At 37.8% G+C, this 24,843-nt stretch overlaps 1 protein-coding gene across 1 annotated transcript; it reads right to left on the bottom strand.

Moving 5' to 3' along the window:
* Nucleotides 1-646: 646 nt before the first annotated feature.
* LOC122085115 (kinesin-like protein KIN-7D, mitochondrial) lies at nucleotides 647-22,933 on the bottom strand. The gene is made up of 25 exons (XM_042653556.1): nucleotides 22,218-22,933; nucleotides 21,985-22,082; nucleotides 20,913-21,002; nucleotides 20,668-20,720; nucleotides 19,870-19,935; nucleotides 19,395-19,448; nucleotides 19,060-19,119; nucleotides 18,676-18,754; nucleotides 18,489-18,556; nucleotides 16,495-16,551; nucleotides 16,307-16,411; nucleotides 15,820-15,924; nucleotides 15,466-15,573; nucleotides 15,240-15,371; nucleotides 14,893-15,072; nucleotides 13,739-13,969; nucleotides 6,155-6,295; nucleotides 5,045-5,164; nucleotides 4,891-4,941; nucleotides 4,667-4,714; nucleotides 4,340-4,486; nucleotides 2,528-3,283; nucleotides 1,298-1,427; nucleotides 1,093-1,204; nucleotides 647-1,003 (listed from the first exon to the last, which is right to left on the bottom strand). The coding sequence occupies exons 1-24, from the start codon at nucleotides 22,562-22,564 to the stop codon at nucleotides 1,119-1,121; spliced, it is 3,312 nt and encodes a 1,103-aa protein (XP_042509490.1). The 5' UTR covers nucleotides 22,565-22,933; the 3' UTR covers nucleotides 647-1,003; nucleotides 1,093-1,118.
* Nucleotides 22,934-24,843: the final 1,910 nt, after the last annotated feature.

The raw sequence follows: 24,843 nt of genomic DNA, 5'->3' as shown, positions 1-24,843 counted from the left end.
TTGATATCAACGACGACTGATACTATGACCATAACTTCTTGGGAGGCAAAGGAGTTACGGAACATTGTGCTGTCAAAGAACAAGCTGACTGGGAGCATACCAGAGAAGGTAATGAGACTACAAGTTTAGGGTTTTTGATGTGTCGGAAAACCAGCTAAGGGGCCCGATACAGCCTCACAAGGCCAGTATTGACTCAAGGAAACCAGGACCTGTGCGGAGCTTCACATTGCTCCTACTTCCAACCCTCCAGCAAAACAAGACGAAGTAGACTGTTCAATTCCAATGTATCATTTTTCGTAATTTTATCCAGTACCCTTTTTAACTTGTGGTCTTAAAAATTAACTCTTGCCTTACACTATATTTTGCTTCTCCAAGGATTCAATTTCCATTTTCCTGAACAGAAATTTTTTAACAGTTCTAAATAACATTAAATCACAAGTTTAAATCCAAATGGAGTCAGATAATCACTCCAAATGCTAAAAGAACTAGTGAAGAGATCATTACAGGAATCACGTTTGCCATTCAAAATGGTTCCATTTCAGTTAAAACTCATGAACAGATTTCCTCCAAAACCCAATTTCTACTTTTTCACCTGATTTTCAAACACTGCCTAAACAAACTTTAAGGCTTAATGCAGACAAGGACATGAAAAAAAAGTTGCAATTAATTATGTGCCCATAAAGAAAAACCAACAGAAGCTTTCTTTTTGTTATTTAAGCTTCCGTCACCTCTATACATGGTAAAGGAAGCCAAATGATAAATACAAGATATCCTATGCTGTAAACACAAACCATAAATTCCAGAGGATACTCTTGCTCCTCTCTCTCTCTCTCTTCCCATTTTTCTTGCTTCTACAGTCTATCTTATTTTACAGCCCTTCAGGAGATGGGAGACTAGATATGGATATACTTCTATACCTTTTTAACAACTTAAACAGGCCAACTAATGAAAGAATTGCACTCAATATTACAGAAAAATGGCAAGCAGTTGAATGGCATGTCCCCTGAAAGAAAATCAGAAAGGTTTAGAAACTTTAACCAGCAATGTTTGGGAAATCATTAGACTTTCAGAATTGATAGAAGAGTGGACTACCTTTACTTGGGACATATTTTGAATTGTTATGAAGTGAAGGCGATGATCCTATCATCTATCTTTGTGCGACAAATGGGGCACTCAATGCAAGCGAGGGAACAAGGCTTGCATACTGTCACAGCAGAAAAATATTGTTTAATATTCTTAAATGTAAGCCAAATGTAAGATGAAAGCACAAACGATAGGAAAAGTCAAGATAACATACAGCAAAAGTGCCGGCAGGGAAGAAGTATTGCTGCAGTTGGTGCTTCAAAGCATACTTTACACACATGAGAGTTTGCATCCCCATTCCCCAAGGTCTCTAGCTCCTTTTCCTTCATCTCTTGCATCCGGGCCTGAGGACATTGAGATACAAAACAAGAATTCTAGTTATCCAGCTTCAAACCCATGAGGTAGCGAAGTTTAGGAGCACATTCTTTTACTTTAATGATCTGTTATTCTTTAAAAATGTCAATTTATCATTCATTCTTTGCAATGAACATTGATTCACCAAATCTATCAGAAATGTGTAATGCAAAGAATGTTTGATTGCACTCACAATTGGGTTTTAGGAAAATTCCTTCAATGTTTTCTCAAAATTTTCATCTTTCTTAACTCATCCACAACTCCAACAGCTGCATTATACTAGTTGCATTTGGATCTTCATGAGCTAACTATGCATTAAAATGCATAAATGGAATCATGATTACCTATTTGTTAACAAACAAGTCACAATGCATCCTATTTTACTTCAACATGGATAGTTGTAATCCTATAAAGATGGTGCAGCATAAAATTGTTCTGGCATATGATGTGTAACTTTGGTAACAATAGAAATGAGTGGGGTGGTGAAAATATATGATAGGGAGTTACCACAATATGATAGCTTTAGATACCTAGGTCCAATCAATGAGTAAAGGAGAGAGAGAGAGAGAGATGATGATGATGATATTATACAGAGAATTAGAATAGGGTGGATGAAATGGAGGAGTGCATCCAAAGTGTCGTGTGATTAGCGCATCAAAAGGAAATTTTATATAACAGTCATACGACCAGCAATGATGTATGGAGCTGAGAATCTAGAATCTTGTATGGCTTTGCATAGAGCTGATTGAAGAAAAAGGATTCATGTAGCCAACCCCATCAAGCTGGGATAAGGCTGAGTTGAGAATACAAGTGTAGACAGCCCAAATTTTGGCTGCATGCCAAAAATGTGCAAAATGGCAGGCCAAAGTGGACACACCCAATATATCAAAGAAATTCAGAGTGACATCATTAAAACCCCAACAATGTAACAACCCCTACTGTATAGTTGGGATTGATTATGACTCTCACGTTGCATTATTCTAGTCAAACGTGATCTTGAGTAAGAGATCATTCATGAGGAAAGCACTCCTTTAATGACAAAACCAAGTAGTGTAAATGTAACATCAAGCTAAACAATATTATTTTTTACCTTAAGGCGAACAACCAGAGGCTCTAGCTCAGGACCATCGTGAACAGTTTTTAGATCATCTGAAAGTTGGGTATCTTTTGGGGTGATATCTTGGTTCTCATTTCCATTTATTTTTGGATCACTTGCAATATCGGTCCCATCATCAGATCTCTCAAAAATATTATGATCTGTGACAGCCCCCCCATCTTTCTTTAACTTTGCAACAAGCACCCACATGCTTGCTAAATCATTTTCCAATGCAGCCTCCCTCTTCTTCGCCTCCTCAACCCTCTTCATATATTCTTCTTCTGCAAGTTCCTTTTCTGCTAAAGCAGCCTCAAGAGCAGCCTCTCTTTGTTTTCTTGCCAGTAGCTCCATTTTTATATCATCCGGATCAAGATTCCAAAACTCCACATCATCATGTACTATCCCAGAAGCTTCATTAGACCTCCTAGAGATATAACCCTTTCTCCCAAGCTTAGTGCCATCAGTCCTGCCATCAGAATACTTGCGGCTGGTACCATTACCATTTGGAACCACAGCACCTCTAGAATATGCCATTTCTTGAGCAGCCTGCAGCTCTTTTGCTTGTCTTGCATTTTGCAAGGAGAGCTTGGTGACTTCACCAGCCAAATTTTTCAGTTCAACAGCAGCAGCAGATGCCAATTCCTTCGCATAAGAAGCTTCCTCTGCCAGCTTTTGATTCTGTACATGCAATCCACTGTTCTCCCCCATAAGCTGAACATGTTCCAGCTTTAGTTCTTCGTTCTTAATCTCCTGTTTAGAATAATTAATAAAGCTAAATTAGTAGCAAAATTCAGTAACATCTCATTTATTCCTTTATATCTGGGGGGAGGGGGATAAGAATTATGCAGGATATAATAGAAACAAAGACTCAAGTAACAGGATCCAGGATGAGATCAGTCTTGCCCAATCCAATGAGGAAAATGTTTGATCCATCCATTAAAATTATATAAATTAAAATAAGCATATATCAAAAATATAATGATGAATTAATTTTTCCCCAATTTTTTTTTTAATGTATTTCTAATGATACAAATTCCCTTTTCGGCTAATGAAGAAGGCCAAATGAACATAACTTTGACTAAATATCCCAGGTGAGTATTTCTTTCTTAATATTTAAGATGCATCAGGCAATGAAGCAGATAAAGTGGACAGAGCATGAGAATGTCAATACGCTGAATAACTACTAATTTCATTTGGGTTGACAGAGAGAGTTAAAATAAAAAATGATTCCAGACACATTTATCAGTATTCCAACAACCCATACCCTATATATATAACTGATGCCAAAAGCCCCAAAGAGATAGTCCCATAAATGTAACATAGTCAAGGTAACACGAAAGTGATGAGCTTAGGAGTATATCACAAGACTGGGAATCATATCAACGTGTATTGATCAAACTGTAAGAGAACATGCTTCAACACCAACAAATGTAATTAGAGTTCTTACTACAGTAAATAGGGTGAAAAGTTCCAGGAACTTAATATATCTTTCCAGAAGTTCTAGAAGCAAAAAAAGGTGGGAAGAAGCATCTGGTGGCCTCCAAACAGATGTCTCTTTTTTGCCCTTCCCTTCCCCCAAACACTTTCCAATTAACGTTATGCACATATTGTACTGCATGATACAAAATAATCAATTGAATTTACAATGTAATGGCAGAAGCCTATCAAGAAGTTGACGATCACGTTTTAGCCTCACAAGTAAACCATCTAAGGAATAAATGAAATTACATTTATTATTGTGAATTAAAACATCAGATTACACACAAGCTGCCAAATTTCAGAAAGTCAGTAGATCCCAGTAATTACCTGAGACTGAATTTTCCTTTTCAATTCGTTAATGTACTCTTCGGAGATGCATTGTTCAGAGCATAGTGAAGATTTATCACCCATGACTGAGGCCAACTGCTGCTGCAGGAGTAGCACTTTCTCCTGCAATTCCTTGTTCTCTGAACACTACGAAAAAAAAAAAAATTCAATTTAATTCCATGACAGAAGACAAGAATTGGGGAGATGGCCTGAGCAATTCCACTCATACAGTATGGTTCAGATGTATCTTCTTAAGTTTTAAAAGGAAAAAAAGAAAAAAGACAAGTCACATCTATGTTTATGTATGTGTGCATATGTATTTATTACCTTATCCTGTAGCTGTTCCTGAAGGACACGGTTGTCTGCTGACTTTATCTGCATCCATTAGCATCCAACTTCAACTGAATTACTAATCTGAATAAATTACCGCTTGTGAAAGCTGCTCCCACTCACTGACATGAAAGGCTAAATACTCAAGACAGTTCTAGTAGCCCCCAACACCCCTCCCCTCAACCAGAAAGGTCAATAAGTATACCATATTGTCAACCCACCTCTAGCTCAAAGCTCTTCTCGTTCCACTGAGTCATCATTTTCATCACAGTCTGTTTCATGGTAGAAATCACAATTTAAATGCAAATAATGATGCAAGATAGTACATTTCAAGACAAGAAGAGACAAACGACAACAGAAGACGAGAGAAAGTACCTGCTGCATATCAACCAATGATGCATTAGATATTGAAGCCTCACCACTCTCGGTAATCCGCTGCTCTAAAACCCTCATTTGCATCCTTTTCTCTTGGATTTCACGTTCCAAGTTTTGAGTCTGCATTTTTTTTTTTTTTGAAGAATACACCAAGCAGTAAATCAGGACTAAAAAGGATCTTTACTAGTAGAGTGCAGATTGTGAATGCATGAGTCTTGAATCCATTCGAGTTGTCTGGTAGGAATGAATATAAATTCTACGAAAGAGGCAACTTTTCATGGGCGTAGAATCCTATTTAAAGTAATCCGTATAGCCTACCTACGATGTAAATTTGAGAGACACAAAGAACAGCCAAACTAATCAAAGCATTTAACAAGAAGACATACATGCTAATACACCACCCAACATAACAAGGGCACTTGATTTTTTTCTTTTTCAAAAAATTCAGAATCTAATACTTCTGCTTTCTATGCAAGTCTATACCATTTTTGTAGTACTAGCAGTATTGGAGAATCCATATCTGTGCCGTATATTGACACATGCGCAGCAGTGTAATTCTAAACCTAGGCTTACACAGCTGCAGCAAATTCATCAGACTGACATATGAAAGAGTTCACAAAGCATGGCTATCACTACAACTGCAGTTGAAAAATTATTTGGGATGATTTGAATGAGGGTCATGACAAGGAAATTTTTTGACAGTGGGCATCCCTCTTTTATGCACTTCTGTTCGGGACATAAAATAGTTTGGGAAGATATTTGAAAGAGGGTCACGCAAGCATTTTGAACATGGTAGTTTCTTAAAACAAAAGTAGACAGTTAATAGTTTACCATGTCATTGTGTTTATAAAATGACAAAGTACATCCTCTTATGAATTCATTCCATTATAAAAGCTTTTATTGATTTGCAGAGTTAGCAATCCAATGCAGACTCCATCTAAGACAGGACAAGCCACTCAACTTTTGTAAAGCTATCCAAGTTTAAATGATTCCAGATCCAGGTTTGCATAATTTTTTTTCTCACTTGAGTGGCTTGCCCAAGTCAAAACATGGCTTTCCAGCCATGGAATTCACACCACAGCATCCAGGACCACATTAAGAAATCTATACCTGAGTTTTTGCGGCATCAGGATCATTCGCAGACTGCTCCACTAAGCGCTTAAGGGTACTGGTGCTGAATGCAATTTCTCCGGTAAGCATCTTAACCTGTTCAACAAGGAGATCCATCTGATCCACCATCATCATCCCAGTCTGCATCCAATATGAGAATAGCAAGTTATAAAAAGTTAAACTTAAGAGTCCACTCAACAGAAGAAAGGAGGGGGGAGAAAAAGAGGAAAGTGAACTGCTGACAGCAACATATAATCTCCATCTTCCGGTTTTGGTTTATGAAAAACCAGCTGCATCAGATATGAAACGATAAATAGGATCCTGATGTAAATAGTAAACACACCAGAGCAGTCATATTTTCATAAGCAAACAAAAGACAGCCACAAAGCAAAATGCTCAACACCATATATAAAGTGATCACATCACCAATGATAAGAATCATTATCAAAAATCCCTATAATTTTTTTCATGAAATGCAGTGTCACCTCACAAGACACACCTATAATATATCAATACAAGAAGTAGAATAAATAGATTTAATGGGGGCAAAGGTGAAACTGAATGTGAACTGGCATTAGAACCACATGTAAGCTGGTTGTAAACCAGATAATGAAAACCGAATAGAAACCGGTAAAACCATACCAAATGCAAAAGGATTCTGATTTTGGACTTTTCTTATCCGGCATGGTTTTGATTTCACCATGTCAAAATGTAGACCGATTGACACCCTTAGATATGCCTCTGAATAAGGAAGGACTATGTTGGGAGGCAGCAAGAGAAGGCCCGCCATGTAGTGAAGCTGTGTCGGGGGATATGGGACTTAAACCAAACCAAATTGCTCAAGGGAATGATCGAACCGCAAGGACAGACGAGATCCCAAGCCAACTTGGAGCTGAAGAGACCAGAAGAAGAGGCAGGCCAAAAAAGAATATCACCACGAGCGGGGGCCTTCTGAGGATACCCAATAGATCTCTGTTATTCTTTTCTCTGATTTTAGAAACTAAACTGTCCTTGGGCCTATGAGTGGTGTGAGATCCAAAAGTTGGATATCCTACTGCATTATGGTAGCTTGGAGTGGTTGTTGGATGCCTTTCTGTTCCTTTCAAGAAAAGTTAATGGAGATCAATCAGAGGATCTGCCGTTGATGAGTTTTCTTTTAATATAAAAGGAAGAGACTACTAGCAATGGAGCCGCAAGGATAGGGAAGAAAGGGAATTCCAAGGAATGATGGGGAAGGTGCAGTCATGGGGGTGAATTACATATATAAAAACCTTCTAGGATTCCTAAATTAACTCATAAAAGGATTCCTAATCACTCTAGCACACTAAATTAAGTAAATAGCCTGAAAATTGAAATCTATCAAACTATTAGGTATATTAATCCAACCCAAATACTCCACTATAAAGGACTCTCTCTACATTAACTTAAGAGCACAAGGGACCCACACAATCTCTATCCATATGCTCAACCCAATGTACAGAATTAAAATCCCAAATATGGACTAATAAAAGAGGCTTATTAGATCAATAAACTAGAAAATAAGAAACTTAAGGTCCAACCCAACTATGGGCCAAAATAAAGTCTTTCAATGCCCGATTGGCCCGATTGGACACTATCAACCGCAACACATATACTCCAACAAATGGCGGCGGGTATTGGGGAATATTTTTCTTCCCTCCAATGTTTCACAGATCATCAAACCCCTCAGACCATTGACCTTTTTCATAGGACAGTCTGGCAATAAGTGTTAACTTCTAAACTGTCAATAAGTCAACAAAATGATGAAAAGTCAACAAATCATCCAGTTATGATGACTATCTATTAGACTTGTCAAACTGTATTTCATAACAAATTTTGGAACATAGCACATGTAAGTGGCAAGACTTGAACCCTTGACCTAAAGAAGATGCATTCAACAAAAAACACATTGTGCCAAAAATTCCTCTTTTGACACGATGCATCAAATATATTAATTATTATGGTTTTTTTTTTATAGTACGGGATTGCCAACCCGTAGCTGAGCTTCTCCAGACTTGTTGGGCTATGCCTCTTTCCTCTTACTCTAATCCTTCATCTTTTCATTTCTTCCTACCCCCAATTCTGTTTGGATCTTTTTTTTTTTTTGGGGGATCCATGTAGCCGACCCCATGTCGAGACAAGGCTGAGTTTGTTGTTGTTGTTGTTTTATTGGATTGCCGACCATTTTGCCTGAACAGTCAAGCACCTAGTCCATTAAAAAAAGCAACTATTCCCTTTCAGTCATTCTCTGATTTTTCATGCACCATAGGAGTGTGAAAAAGAAGTTTTATCACCCAATTCATTCCCATTGCTTGTAACAGGTCACCCAAACCCTCAATAAAGGCCATGAATCAGGTGTCAAACTCACTCCGCCACAATTAAACAGAACAAGCAAAGATTCTGATGTAAGATTACATCACAAAAGACCTAATCCCAGGCAGAATCTGAAAAATCTGGGCCGAATAGTGAGAAATATGTGATCTCAAAAATCGTAGCTCAAATGCGGCTGAAAGTTGGAATAGATGAAGGTCCTTGATGCGGATCCGAATCCCAAGGGCTGAAACCGGATCGCCTAGGGCCCACTTAAACACTCAATCAAACAAAGGCAACACCCAATAACAATTGTATTGAAATCAAGCTTCAACTAAATGGCAGAATTGTAATTAAGCTGAAGTTATAAAGGGGGTGGCAGAATTGTAAATAACCAGAATTAGTTAATGAGCTATTTGGGAGATATGACTTAAAGGGAATTAATGATTATTTGATGGGGTAAACTAGGAAGTGAAATAAGAATAGGGATATGAGATAATTAGAGACCAAAAGAAGGGCATAATGGTAAATCAGACTTAAAAGACAGAAAAGGGGCAACTCACGATTGTGTTATCTTCTACCTTAGATCAGAACAGGGGCGGAAGAGATGGGAGGATTCAGATCGATGGAGCTTCATCAAGAGAGCTCGGTTTGGGCTGAAATTTCAAAGAAGAAGTCGCAACTCACAGCCCTACTAAAACCATCAAAAGTCTCCTTAGCCAACAAGCAATGCAGGGGTTCCAGGCTACTGAAACTGAGCTCTACGGTGACGTCTTGTTGTCCAGACCTGCAAGTGAAACTCTACCCTGTGATGAGAGGGATTTCCGAAACCAGAGTTTCGGGGGTTTTGATCTCTTAGGGAAGAGCAATCTTCGCACAAAATTTCGGCTCCAATAGATCAAAGGTAAGAGAGATCGATCCCTTGTTTGGTGCTGAAACTGTCGCCCAGAAACAGGGGCTCGGCCAGCATTAGAGAGAATGAAAAGAAGAAGAACAAGAGCAGAGGGAAAGAAGAAGAGAAAAAAAAAAATTAAGAAAAGAGAGAGTCACGACAGCCAAAGCTTCAGCCAAGCAAACATCCAATTTCAAATCAAAATTTCAAATCTATCTCTTACTAGTGAATTACAAGGCTTATAAAAGAAAACTCAAAGAACCAAAATGGTAACTAATTTAAAATGGAACTAATATAAAATTAGAAGCTAACTAATACAAAAGAAATTGTTTCTAAATCCAAAGAGAATCAAATCAAAAGATTTTTTTTTTTCTAAGTCCATCGTGCAACTGCATCAGTCCTAGATGGGTCTCAAAAGACCAATTTTGAGACTTGGAATGTTGACACGAACTAGGAAACTTTTGACAACTTTCGATATCTTGAGATTTCAGCCTCCGATGAACCTCAAATTGGAGCAAAGGTCCCTCATGTGATGCCCAACTATCCTTCAAATGATGAGCCTCAACTGATGACTGGTTGGGGAGATATGCTTGAAGAATGAAAAATGAAACTTTATGGACATTTTGCAGTACAGCAGCTACAAGCCTTCAAAATGGTCTTTTGATGGAACTTCTGAACTTCAACAAGCTTCTAATGATCACTCAAACACTCTCTCACAGCAAACAAATAAAGAAGAAAAATAAAGAGAATCGATGGAGGGGTTAAGAAGGGTGGAAGAAGAATTAGGGAATGGGCATCTCACCCCTCAGGTTTTGGGTATCTCAACCATGATTAAACACTCAATTTCATAAACTTTAACATTTTCTCCCATTATGATCAATGGCTTTAAATAGCATTAACAGAAAAAAAAAATAATAATAATAATGGACAAAAACAAGACTTTCTAATTTGTGTCTAACTTGCTAACCAAAGCTTAACCAAAGTAGAAACTAACAACTTAACTCAAAAAGGAAACTAGCCTAAGTCATGAAAATAGAAACCACTTGACTAACAATAAAGGAATCAAATATGAAATTAAATCTCCTAACAAAACCTAACAAAAGGGAACTAAAATAGGAGATATGGACCAAAATTACTGTTCACATGAATAGTAACTTGTGTTACTTTTCACGTGAACAGTGTTTCTGGCTCTTACCTTTTTTCCTATTCTTCAAGCTTTGATATGCATCAGATTCAGCAGGCAGTACCCATAGGAAGTGAGATGATCTATAGTAAGAATATCGTCCTTAGGGGCAGTCCAGATGAAGAATTGAATTTCCAGCTGTGTTAGAAATTGCACATGTTAAAGTTCAGTTGATTTTTCAGTTACTGGTTGGTCCAAAGAACAGGAATCCGCTTCCTTAAGGAAGCACTTCAGAAACTCAATGGTGTAGAGTGGTCGACTGTTAAGGGTGTGCATAGCTACATTTTTTTATCCAAATTACTGTTTCTAATATTTAGGAGTACTTCTGTACCAAAAAATGTTGTATGGTAAAACTGAAAAAAAAAGAAGTTTATTTCTGCCATTACAGAAGAACATAAACACATATGGAATGCATATTAACAGAAGTATTTCTTCTGGTGGAGGTGGTGGCAGTGGTGGTGGTGATGGTGGTGGTCTTGGAGCTGGCTGTGGAAGGTGGTGTGATGGCAGTAGTGGTAGTGGTGGTGGTGGTGGTAAGAGTGTCAAAGGCTTGAGAGTCAAGTGTTGGGAGATTAGTGAAAATTTACCCTTTCATGTGCGTTTTTCTCCCAACATCGTGTTTTTGTTTTCTTGGAGCTTCTAGTTGTGATGCAGATTAATCACTAATGGTGAAATAAGTCCTGAGGTCTTTGATTATATTTTTAAGGAGTTGACGCAGCTGAGTCAAGGAATTGAGTGAATGCATGAAAGATTAGCTACAGTGGAACGACGTGCTGGTGTCCCAGAATCATTAATAGCACCTATAACCCCTCCAAGGGAAGTGAAGATACCTCTATTTAAACCAAAAAAACTTGAAGTGAATGTTCACATTGAAGAGATAGTTCTTGAAGCTTTAAAGACAAAAGGTCAAGGGATAAAAGATTCCACTAAAGAATTCTACCTTGAAGAGAGCATAGTCGATAAGATTAAGGCCGTGGAAGATGAGGTAATGGGTGAAAGCACTCCACAACAAGTCTTTGAGATTCATGATGAAAAGGAAGAGCTAGTTCCTTCAATCCTTAATGAGAAGGATACCATCGTTGATGACTCTATGCATATGACATTCACAGTTCGTATCGATTCAGAGGTTGAACATACAGAGTTCGTTATGCCATCATGGTTCTTTGAAGAGAAAGCTCCACGCCTTGAAGACTACCTTCCAAAAGACTACAAGCAACCTGAATTCTGTTTGGGAACGGTTATGGCTGCTATTCACATGTTGTTCCCACCTCATCACTGCAAAATTCGAGGACGAATTTTTTCAAGATGGGAAGAGTTGATGCAAATTAATAACCAAAATAGGCTTATTTTATTAGGAATAAGCCTAGGGTTGGGTTGTATATGTGTTGGGCCACTTTTATGGGTCTAAAAGAGAGGCTCTAAAATTGAGTACGGGATTACTAGTTAGTTTCCATTTTTCATTAGTTTTCTTTTTAGTTGGGTTGATTTGAGTTATATTTGTTTTCTTAGGAATCAAGTTATTAATTGAGTCAAATCATTAGTAGTTAGTTTCCTTTTTCAACTAGTTTCTAATTTCAGTTAGCTTCTAATTTTAATTTTTAGCAACTATTGTATTAGAAGAATATTTGGTTTCCCTTTTGAGAAACCTTCTATTTTGTAATTCCCTCCCCCATCAACATTATAAATAAAGAGGAGGCTCCTAAAAAAAAGATGATTTTGATAAACAGATTAATGGTTGTTGCTATTGTCTTCTCCATGAAGAATTGTCTTGTGTTTGATCAAGGCTGGTGGAATTGGTGTTTGATCCAATTGACTCTTTGCCATGTGAAGCCCAAGAGGTTCCTCTTCAAGTTCTTCTACTTCATTCAAGGTTATTTACAAATCTCCCATACTGTTCTATAGACCATACTGTTCTACAGACCATACTGTTCTACAGACCAGGTATTTAAAAAATTCAACTTCTGCCCAGAATTTCTTCAAGTTTTCACAATCGGTCCTCTGTGACCTGAAGCAATTCCAGCCCTTGGTTTGGGCTATAACTTTGATCGAACCTCCTTCCCTACCCTAGGGAGACTCAATTTAAGTCTGGGCTGAATCTGGTCATTCGATTTGAAGATATGAGAAATCTCTTGAATTTTGTCTTTTAGTGCACTGAAGTGTCCAGAATCGAGTTCTGATTTGGTTTATCTATTCCTGTGATGTTTTGATTCTGATTGTACCTTATTCCATACTCCATTTCTGTTGCTGGATATTCTATTTGTCGGTGCAAGCTCTGCTTTCTGAAATTCCAGATTCTGGATCTGATAATTCTGGTTTTTTAAGGACTGTTGACTAATTAGTATTGGACTGTTGTTGCTGTCTACTATTGGGTGGTTATTGGTTGTTCTTTGGTTTAACTTTCCTGCAGTTTTGGGTCTAGTTTGGCTTGTCAAATCTAGTCCTACATTAAGTTGTTTCTCAAAATTGTTCCAACTGTGTCTTTATTTCTCTTGTTCATTCCTAAAGCACACAAAAACAGACCAAACATCGTATACATGTTCTGTTCCAAATGCGTTCCAAAAAACTAACAAAACACCAAAAACTTTTTTTCTGAATGTTGCCTTACAAACCCTAACTAACTCGCCATAGGTTTAAATCCCACTAGGCGAGAATTTCTAGTTATCACTAATCTGAACAAGCAACCCTTGTACTCCTTCACTCCTAAACTAGCAGAATCGTGGGACAGCAAAAGTAGGAAATATCTTCTTGTATTTCCAAAACTTTACTCTCATATAGGTGAACTTGGTTCTTTCAATTCTTATGGAGCAAACAAAACCCCTAACCAGCTAAGAAAGGCAGCGAAGCCAGCAAAGAAAGTCAGAGAGGGCTAGCATGCTCCTACATTAGGTGCATAATCACCACTTATAGTGACAACCTCTTTCTCCAACACAATCTTGATGGGTATAATCCTATATCTGAATTTTTAACAACCACCACATCATTCTTTAAATCTTTATCCACTATTGTGCTCATCATTCCAATAAAGAGCAACCCAGTGCACGAGGCTCCCGCTACTGGTCTGGGGTGGTGGGGGGGCAATGTAAACAGCCTTACCCCTGCTTCGCAGGAGAGGCCTGATTACTTTTGAGTACTAGAACTAGTAAGTAGTAATATACATGTACAGAGGACAGAAAATGCATACCGATTGCAGTCTTGAACTGCTGGCCGTCCCACTGATAAGTTCACCTGCCTGAGTTGATTCTGTGATAGAACTGTTAATTGGTGACAATTCTTCGTTCCATTTGCTTGATGATCTTTTGTGTCTAAGTTCATTGGATATGTCTGATGGAACTGAAATAATGGAAGATGGGGAATCTCTCTGATTTTCGCCTTCAACAAGCAATGGAGAACCCTCACGCACAAGGTCAAATTTCTGGCATTAAATGAAACAACTGATCAGCATTCCAAAAAAAAATATATATATATATATATATATATGTTTTCTGGATTGAGACATATCTATATAAAGTGAATAATAAGTCAACAGTCTCAGTATCCAACATTGCAAATAAAAAGGGTGCCAAAGTAACCAGATTTATTCTCACAAAACGGATTTCAACTAATCCAAACCATGATATATGATAGGGGATCAAATGATAATAAAGAACCAAAGTGATGACGGGTAGCCATAGTGGCAATTAGATGATAACAATAATAAAAAGAACAAAAGTGGCTACAACAACAGCATAGATCTTTTAAACAAAAGAAAGAGACATTGAACAGTTCAGGTCACACAAACCTAGGCTGCCAGAATGCATGCGTGCTCACACACACGCAAACTACATTGATATTTCCTTACATAATTCCTTTTCCAAGTAATGATTTTAAAAAGAGATAAAAATAAATATAAAAAAATAACAACCTAGTGCATGAGGCTCCCACTACTGCAGGGTCTGGGAGGGTCACACTATAAATATAATTTCTTGTAAGTAAACTTGATATTTCAAAAATTCTTTTATAGGATACGTCGCCACACTATCCAAAGAAAAACACTGAACACCAAACAAATCCATCATCCTAGAAATATAACTGCAGTGAGGACTCCATCTTCCTCTTTGGAGTGAAGAAGGATGTATAGACTTTAAGGGGGAGCTTTTTTGTCTTCAGCAGCTAAATAATTAACCAAGCTTTCTTGCGCTACTAGGAAGGGAAAAAAAAAACTCAGGGAGTAACCTGAAAGTTTGTGAGGCAAAGTAGAGATTTTGACCTTATTATCCCCTTACCCATAGCATCATATCATGAAAGTCAATTTGATCCAGTACACGGGAGGGAATCAATAAAAAGATGGTAGCTTACATCATCTTCAACAGAATGGTGACGTTGATGACTAGGTACATCACCCAAATATCCAGGAATTGTGTTCTTTGTAGAAACAAGGATTAGCTTGGTTAGTCTCTGGATTCTACTCATTAATGCTGCCTTTGCTTCCTCTTCTTCCTCTAATCTCGACTGCATTTTCACTTGGCCCTGTTCCAACTGTTGAAAGAACAAAGAGACAAGAAAATAACAAGATCAGAAAAGCTAAAACTATCAAAAGTGATTTTGATTTCAAAAAGTAAAAGAATAACACATTTTTCGCCTGTAGCCACCTACTATGTACAAGTATAACCATCAATTCTAAACATATTAATATGAAAAGAAACCTGTTGCCTCAAGCTCATTATCTCCTCATGACTAATGCCAATGAGCATCCCCTTCCTTAGCTGATCAAGTTCTTGTTTGAGGCTCGAAATTTCTCTTTGGTACTTCTTAATCAGTGACTTCTCATCAATGATCTAGAACAAAAAAAAATTCAATTAGTGTGGTTGTAAGTTTTCCTCTCACTCTATTGGAGACATACACTATGGCACAAAATAATTAGTTGTCTACCCTGTTGCGTGAAGCATAGATTTCCACTCTCTTTGCCCTGCTTGCAAACTTCAATGTATTGTGAGTCTCCTCCATACTGCTTGATGCAGGAGTAATTGTGCATATGAGCTGCAGAAGATGCATTAGCTAATTAAACACATGATGATTCAGGGTAACGATAAATAACATGTGCTGAGCTTAATTAAGTCATTGTTCCAAGGACCAGGTGAGGTGAGGTGAGGTGAGAGAGAGAGAGAGAGATGACAAACTCCATGCATGAAAGAACTGTAATTAAAACAACTGTACAAAAACCAAGATGCAGCATCAAACAATTGTTCAATAAACAGAAGATTGTTTTCAATGCATAATACTCACCGAAACATGCCCATGCCCACTCAATGAGGATTGCAGAAGGCGCGTAAGCTTAGAATCACGATATGGGACATGAGACGCTTTTCCCTCGCTCAATTTTCCAATTACCTTAAAATTTCGATGCAATCAGTGACCACAATTTACAAATAAATCAATGGCCATATAATTATTGAGAACCAAGGCCATAAGGAAAAGTGAAACATATTAAATCTTTACAAAACACAATACCATATGAATTAAAGAAGGTAAGTGAAATAACATCTACATGCTATCTAAACACAACTTACTTTCTCTTTGCCACAAATGCCAGGGGGAAAAAACAAAGAAAGAAATCTAAAAAAATCCCCAATGGAGCATAAAACAATTTTAATAGCAAATGGATGAATTGCCCCACATCACATCTTAAACCATAGATGAGTCCTACGGTTTTTTTTTTTGGGGGGGGGGGTCTCATCTTTTCTTTAATATGTAATTAAGCATTAGCACCTACAGTTCCAAGAGTAAGAAGGCTTTTGTTTATGTAAGATCCTTCCTTTCTCCTTAGGCCAGTTGTTTCAGTCTTCGAGCTCTCAGATCCAGCTAAATCAATCAAATTCTACATAGGAACAACACAAAGTAAGATGACCATCAATGAAGAGGAACCACCATAGACTCAACAGTAAATGATTATTAGCATACTAGTTGCGAGAATATCACTCCATCATATTCGTCACCATGAGCACTACTTTCAATCATCTGCAAGAAATTTTAAAATAAATAAATAAATGTGACTATAACGTGGAACAGGTGACAGAAAGTGCTAGGCAAGATGACTAATACAAAAAAAAAACGTAAGTATGAGGAAGTAAATAGCAGAGTAAAAACAAAAAAAAACAAAAGCAAAAAACAAAACCAAACAAAAAATGCAGATGAAATATCATCATACATGCATAAGGATTGTGTAGTACAGTGAAATCAACTAGAAAATCTATCTCTGCACTGCCAATAGCATATGCCTTCTCTACCATTTCTTTATGGTTGCAAACCTTAAAAGTCACTTCTTGCTGCAGAAGCTTATGCTAATGGCACTATAAAGAGAGCAAGCTCCACTTTCATTCTGATCCTAACCATGGTTCAAGATTTTGGTCGAAACGGCTAAAATCTGGCAAATTATTTCAGTTTCAATTCAAGTCAAAATGAAACGCAAAGCTCATCACTAGGTATGCAGAGTTCCAATTGAAATTTCAGAATTTTGGCCTACATTTCAGTTGAGCTTCGGTTACGGTATCATATTGGTCAAGACAATACAAAACATTGAGCATTCTTTCGGTTGAAATGGGTCAGAATTTCAACCAATTTTGCACGTTTCAAGAGTTTTCAATAGAAAAGGGGGGAAAGTCAAAAAAAAAAAAAAAAAAAAAAAAAAACCCCAGATTTGATGGTAATTGGCCAAAACACCTACATTTCTTGGTCGAACAAGGTGTTGGGGACTACTTCAACATATCTAGATCGACACTTTGTCAGATTTGAGCAATATTTGTGCAAAATTCTAATTTGGATGTATACTCTATTTCTTAGAAATTAATTTTTGCAAAAAATAGGGTAAACAATAGTAGTTGACTACTAGTATCTGCACTATTAAATGGTTTTCCTCCATTCCTAATGCATATTTTAGTTGTTCTAATCCTAGTTGTCACAGAGTCAAGGTGGCCTAAGGCGTTGGAAGGGGTCTAGAATGTAGACGCAAGGGGACACCAACAAGGCGACCGGGGCACCTGGACATCTAGGCGATGCCTAGGCAACTATGGTTTGAATTGATTTTTCTATGTTGAAGTACTAAATTATGTGCAGAATAGACTATATTAGAGAAATTATATTCCAGAATATGGCGTACAGTAACAACCTAGGGTCCAAAACCATGATACCATTTTGGTTGTGTTTCTTCTACAATATAAAGATTCCAATATGTCTAAAGATGCTTAATTAAGGTTTTCCTGAAATTTTTGGGCAAAAATATGGCCATTTGACCACTGAAATGGTCAAACAAATTGTGCAGCTGAAACGGTACAGATCTTGATTGAAATATGACCAGAACACGAAATATTTATATGGTCAAAACCAGATTAGTTGACTATGATCCTAACATTTAAGTCTTTTCACCTTTTCAGACCCCTGCCTACAAGCTCACACCATTGACAATGGGAAAACAAATTGTAGAGGATTTTCACTACACTGTGTGTGAGATTCATGGTTGTTATGTGGAAGTGGACCAATGGAAAGTGCATCTACACTACAATCTTAAACTTGGAAAACTAGGAAACCACAGTGAGGACCAATAGTTCTAGGTGAAACCATGGTAGTACTATTTGTCTTCAGAAGGTGCCTTCACCTGTAATTGACCTCCATTTCCAATTCACCAGGTCAAGTACAAATGTACAATGACAGATTGATAAGGATAAAGAGAAAAAAAATCATCAAGGCAAGGCATTTAAAATCCCCTACAAACCCTCCCTGCCCTCTGCCCCCCAAAAAGAGGTAAGGAAAAGAATGTAATACAGTCAAAACAACCATCTGGGTTTTGTGGGGGGGGTGGGTTGACAGCATAAAGTGGAGTTGAGTAAAAGGGAAGGGAAAATTATTTAATTTAGCAATGATCAAGTTCAGTACTTAACAAAGCAAAAAAAATTAAATACCAGTGTAAATATGGTGTGACTTCGGCTACTGAACAAGTTGAAATTATTTGAACCAACATGACGATGCTCTGTCATTATAAATATCATCAGTTAGAAACCATGAGGGAAGGAAATTTCAAATGAAATAAAGTGACACCAGAAGAGGAAACTAGTACAGACAGATAACAGCATAACTCTCATTAAATACCTTCTCCAGAAGCAATAAAAGAAAGAGCATGCCCAGGGGATAAAACAACCTCCTCCTTTATACCCTCAACATAGGTTCCCTGTAGAAATTTTTTGTAGCATACTTAAATAACCCAGGTAAAAACAAATGTACACAAGGAACATTTCATCTAAAAGAAAGAGAAGGTCCATTTGTGCAAATACGAAATGCTCTTTTCACCAAATGATTTGTTCCCTCAATAAATTAATGGTTCCAGTCGCAAGAAAACCAGATGACAATCCCAGAAAGTTCTATATTGATAGTAAGAAATACGAAGCAAAAAAAATAAATAAAGGCTAGAAATCTTTAACACTAGCAAGAGAAGCAGTTTTAAGATTACAAATGTCAAGAAATTAACTTTTGAACCTGTGCATCTTCTCTGACACGCAAATTTTGTCCTGTTGGGTCAAGCAAGTCATTTATCACCTGGAATCATAAGAAATTACAAAAATCTCAATGGTGAAAGTGAATACTCAAATTCAAATAACATATGGAAAAATAAAATTAAGAATACTACAAATGTAATTTCACATCATTCTTTGAAACTAAAGATCAAATAAATTACTAGGTTGAAAATATGTAGATTAACTCTGATGTAACACCAAGTCAGCTAAAGGGAACCGAGTTAATCTTCAAGACATGACCCACAGTGACATTCCCAAACCATTGTCTTGATTTATGCAATGGACAGTACCACTCACCTCATTATAAATTTCAAGATATGACACACGAAGTAAGAACTCTCTTCCCGGAGTCTGCGAGGGAACCAAATACAATTATGCCATGTCCGGTCCGACAAGAATTAACAAATACATCAAGGTGTGGCAATAAAATAAAAAAATAAAAAATAAAAAAAATAAAAAAACAATTCAAATAATCAACAGAGTCATTGCACTTGATTGTGCAATCAGTGTATAACCTTCAAGGTAGCATCAAACAGACACCAAAAAGACAGTACTGGCAGAAATCATTTTTCATTTGTCATAATGATCCACTAGCTTTTTTTCAAATAAATTAAGAAGACAGGCTCAAGCTAAGCAACTGAATTGGGAACTTAAAAAGTTCTTACCATAAGCTCTAATGAAATTAAAACATCAAGATAACTTGTTAAAGAAAGAACAGGTCACAACAGCCAGTTTCTAACATCGGCATAATGCATTGTGTGAATACACTTACATCTTGGATTATGCTGAACACATCCTTGATGGCCAATGGAATAACACCTGGAGAAATCTGATCTCCCTGCAAGATTAATAATGGAAAAGAGTCACAAGATAAGGGTAAGAGGAAATAAAAATAGGAAAAAAAACTGTGTACAGGAGTGTCCAGCGTGGTCTACGCCAGCACTCCCATGTGTCTATCTCTCTTCTCTCCATGTGAAAAGACATCATTGCCCCTTATTTTGGGGTAGAGAGAGACAGACACAGTGAGTGCATAGGCAGCGCTCCCGGACAGAGAACCAGTTCCCATAAAAATAATAGCATCCACCTACACACACTGTTTCAGTTCATACTGAAAACTATTCTGAAATAACATTTGTACTTTAATGATCAACAAATGTCAATGGAATCAAAGGACAAGAAAGCTCAAGCAACACACACTGAAAAACAATATAAGAACCACTATACAATGAAAATAATCCTAAATCAATGGAACAGAAAATAGAAAATGCAGGAGAATCAAAACCATAAACACATGTGAAAGTACTAGTGCATGCACACAACTGAAGGCAGCAAACCCATCCGAGTCCTTCTCTGACCCCAAGCCTGGAATTACGTTTGACTACCTGTCGATTAACATACTTTCCCCAGTCCAAACAATAGAAAGGGACAACATTTATCATATGAGCCCTGGAGATAAGTCCAAATCCCTATGACACAATGCACTCAACAAAGTTCAACTACAATAAAACTGTAGAAATGGCCCCCGGGGGGGGGGGGGGGGGAGTTTAATCATGTACAACTAGGGACTTACATGCATAGTGTGCGTCTTTCCACTGCTGGTAACACCATATGCAAAAACAGTCCCTGCGATTTTAGCACGTATTGTTTAAGTAAAGGATCTTATCAATGAAATCTAGTCCGCTTAATTAATTGCAGCATTCCTCCCAGGTGGGGCATAAAGGCATTCAATTCCTTTTAAAAAGAGTTCCCTTTCCAGGGCAGCTAGCATCAATTCCAGCTTGGATAATAATAAATTCTTCGAATAAGATACACTACCATTGACACCTTCCATAGCAGCTTTCACTACTGGCCGAGCAGCTACCTCATAGACTTGCTGGGAAGTTGTGGAGGGCCCAAAAACTCTATCTGTAAAACCAGCAGAGCATATAATACACCATGCAGAAACAGCAAGTGTATCAAAGTGACATATTATGAAGATGAATAAACAAACAAAATTGCAATTCAGCGTTTCAACAATTTTAGTAAAGCAGAGAGCTGAAAAGGAGGGTATGGGAGCGAGACTAACGATGAAGCAATCAGAAATTTGCCATAATACCTCCAGTTCTATGAGCAAGAACCGGAGGTCCAATCTAATTGGACAATTCTGTCATAGCAAAAGTGGAATTACTGATTCATATTTGGTGTCCCTGTTAGATGCAGAAAAGTGATTTTCGAAGAAATGGCGGCCATTTACACAGCTATGCTCTTAATAAGAAAACGATATAATGGCCTCCAGAGAAAGCATTAAGTAAAACTTAGTAACAGGGTGGTGAATTTGCACCCATCAAATGTGAGGGTAAACAATTTCAATTTAATAGCAAAAGTGGAATTACTGATTCATATTTGGTGTCCCTGTTAGATGCAGAAAAGTGATTTTCGAAGAAATGGCGGCCATTTACTCAGCTATGTTCTCAATAAGAAAACGATATAATGGCCTCCAGAGAAAGCATTATGTAAAACATAGTAACAGGGTGGTGAATTTGCACCCATCAAATGGGAGGGTAAACAATTTCAATTTAATAGCAAAAGTGGAATTACTGATTCATATTTGGTGTCCCTGTTAGATGCAGAAAAGTGATTTTCGAAGAAATGGCGGTCATTTACACAGAAATGCTCTTGATAAGAAAACGATATAATGGCCTGCAGAGAAAGCATGTAAAACATAGTAACAGGGAGGTGAATTTGCACCCATCAAATGGGAGGGTAAACAATTTCAATTTAATATATAAATAAAAGAAAAAAGAATGAAATCGAAACTACATAGATTGAAGCTTAGCGCTGTTTCTGATCATTTCCATAGGAGCAGTTCAGTGTTCCAACTCAAAGTTGTAATTCAGGTAAACAGTACCAAATGCATATGCCGTAGCGGGATTGAACTCGCTGCGGACGATTTTATCTCCATCAGCATACCATGAGATCTCATCTCCGCGCTGAAACTCTCGTTCACTACAACCAGAAATCCCAAGTCAAAATCTAACAGCTTTATGGACTTACACACTGCAACCCTAAATTCCCAAAATGCAATTCCTCCAATGAAATAAGCGAACGGATCTACCACTATCGTTTCAGATCTAACCGCACCTCATCGGCCTAAATCGAACCGTAACTGAAATGCTATCTCCTGATCTCGACGAGTCAATTGGTTCTCCAATGACCTCGTCCACAGAAGCATAACCAACCGGAGTAACGCCGCCACATCCTCTGGAGCCATGGTACACTGAATCGCTACGGCTGCGACTGGGCGTCATAGATCGAGTGGTGAATCCACTGCCAGAACCACGAAATGAAGAAGTTGAAGGAGAACTAGAACGAGGTATGAATCTTCCGTTGAGAAGCGATGACGACGAGGACGATGAGGAATAAGAAGTCGAGGGCTTCCGATAACCGAAAGGTGAATTGCTCCTCCCCCTCGACGAAGAGGCAGCCATTCCTCGAAACACCACCGACGGATGGTGATGGATCCTCCTCTCCGAAGAGATTAAGAGAAGTGAATAATAACCAGAGCAAGTAGAAGAAGACGAAGAATGAGAATCTTAACTGTCAGTCCTCACATGCTCCCGAAGATAAAGTGAAGAACAAGAACCAACTTTTATTTTCTTTGGGTCCTCCAAAAATAGAAAAAAATAATAATAAAGGAATAAAGGAATAGCTCGCTAAGAAAGGAAACTAAACTTCATTGTGGAAGAATGGCTGTTGTGTTCTACAAGGAGAGTTGCAGAGTGAACTGAAAAGTCGATTCCCCAAAAAAAAAAGGACAGAGAGAGAGAGAGAGAAAACGAGAAGTTTAGAAATTAGAGTTGTTACTTGTGAAGATGTGTATAATGGCGACGTGGGAGTTAGGATGACGTGGACGAAGGTCGGTTCTGGTTCGAGTTTAAACTTTAAAGTTCAAACTTGGGTGTAAGGTGGAATACAGAAATTCCCCGCGCTCTACAAAGCAACCAAAGCTTTGAAAAATTACAACTAAAAGTAAACGAGCGGGAATAACCAGAACCACTGTGCTGTAAATAGACAAATAAAGTACTGTAGCGGGCTGGGGCAGAGAGACCGAGAGGCCAGAGAGCAGAGAGAGAGAGAGAAAGAGCGTCTGTGACGTCTCGTGGTTTGAGGAATCGGTCTTGGATCGGCCATGTAAGCAGTTTTGATTGGTATCGGCATAGGTTGATCATGTTACCTGATTGATCCCGTATCGGTGGAATGGTATCCATCAAGGGTAAAACTACAACGGCAAAACTGTCCGATTTAAGCTGATTCGTGTTGATCATATCCGGACATGCACATCCTTTTACACATTCCCCACACTCAATAGTTTGAAAAATCAAAAATAAGGATTCGAATATGTTTAAATTCATTGCGGTGAGGTGAGTGGTAGTGAAGATCTAACAATTAGGAGGGCCCCGACATGCACACTACTCAATGAATTCTCACCGTCGTTCACTAACTCATTGGAGAGGAATTTTTTAGAATAGTATTATATTGATAATTAGTCGAAATCAACCATATTCTATCTTAACCCTTAATCCATGCATGGAACTATTGTCTCTAATTAGCCGGAGTTTTTACCATCTCTTAAGTGACATACTCTCTCCTCTAAGAGCATGTGCATCCCTTAACATACAATATGCAACTAAACACTCGCACATGTTGATCCCATGGTTGAAAAAAATAAATCTTGGTATTGGGAGCTGGGACCGATCAGGTTTTTAGAAATGGGTATCAATCGATATTGATATCTCAGATCAGTGATATATTGATAAATAACAATTACCTAATGTAGTTGATGAAATTGTGATGTGTCAAATCCACACTCATTAGAAAGTCTATAATTCAAGTCTATTGACTGATACGCTGATACTGAACGGTATTAGTATCAATTTCAAAAATTCAATACAGATCAATAACGACTGGTATTAATATTGATTTCATAAGTGATCCATACCCGATCCAAGACTGTGCACTAAAGTCTATGGGACCGTGGGGCCAAGAGTACCATTTGTGGAAAGATTGCAGCGTGCGTCATGAAGCCTTGGCCCAATGCCTACAAAGTACAGTCTCTCTCGTCGGTGGCTTGCCGGTGGTCACCGGCTGTCCAATTATGACCGTTGAACATACTATTAATCCAAAAATTATCTTCGATGTAGAAGCCAGTAGTAGAATGGTAGTGACGTGGACAGAGCACATTACAGTGCTAGATATAAAATGAAAAAACGAGAGTAGGGTCTAATTTGTCATTTCATCGGTGATTCTACACATGCGAAGTCTTCGATCTTGGATGGTTCAGCTATCCAATACCTCATCGCGTCTCAGAATCTCGGGTCCCAACGCATAATTCCCATGTTCGCCGAACGGCTTGAAATTAAGGAATAATGAGCTGGACCCCCATATCTAAGGTCAGCTTTAATAATTGATCAATTTCCTACTCATTCAGTCATACTTTCTAAATGTATACAGGTAGTGAATTTTTTTGTTCAAGAGGGGTGTATCTCTCTACTCCCTCGAAAAATTGTAGAGATGTAGTTTCATAATGGAAGAGAGAGATAGACGCAAGAAAGCATTAATGTATACTATGCATCCGCTCGTATAACATTATCTCATATATCTTATAGAACTGTACTGAATTGAAATAAGATAAATAATGATAGATTTGCTTAACCCTTGCTGTCCCGTGCTAGATTGTTGTTGTTGTTTTTTTTTTTTTTTTTTTTTT

The sequence above is a fragment of the Macadamia integrifolia genome, chromosome 7 (genome assembly GCF_013358625.1).
Source record: "Macadamia integrifolia cultivar HAES 741 chromosome 7, SCU_Mint_v3, whole genome shotgun sequence".
NCBI lineage: Eukaryota > Viridiplantae > Streptophyta > Magnoliopsida > Proteales > Proteaceae > Macadamia > Macadamia integrifolia.
This window is presented reverse-complemented; position numbering and strand designations above follow the sequence as displayed.

Bases quoted from the DNA above. Each gene is read 5' to 3' on its own strand.
- LOC122085115 (XM_042653556.1), bottom strand. From the start codon at position 22,564: ATGGCTGCCTCTTCGTCGAGGGGGAGGAGCAATTCACCTTTCGGTTAT. The intron at 15,073-15,239 runs GTTTCTTTTCAT...TTCTTTCAACAG, and splicing joins TAATGAGCTTGAGGCAACAG to TTGGAACAGGGCCAAGTGAA. The intron at 4,715-4,890 runs GTGGGTTGACAA...TAATGGATGCAG, and splicing joins AGAAGAGCTTTGAGCTAGAG to ATAAAGTCAGCAGACAACCG.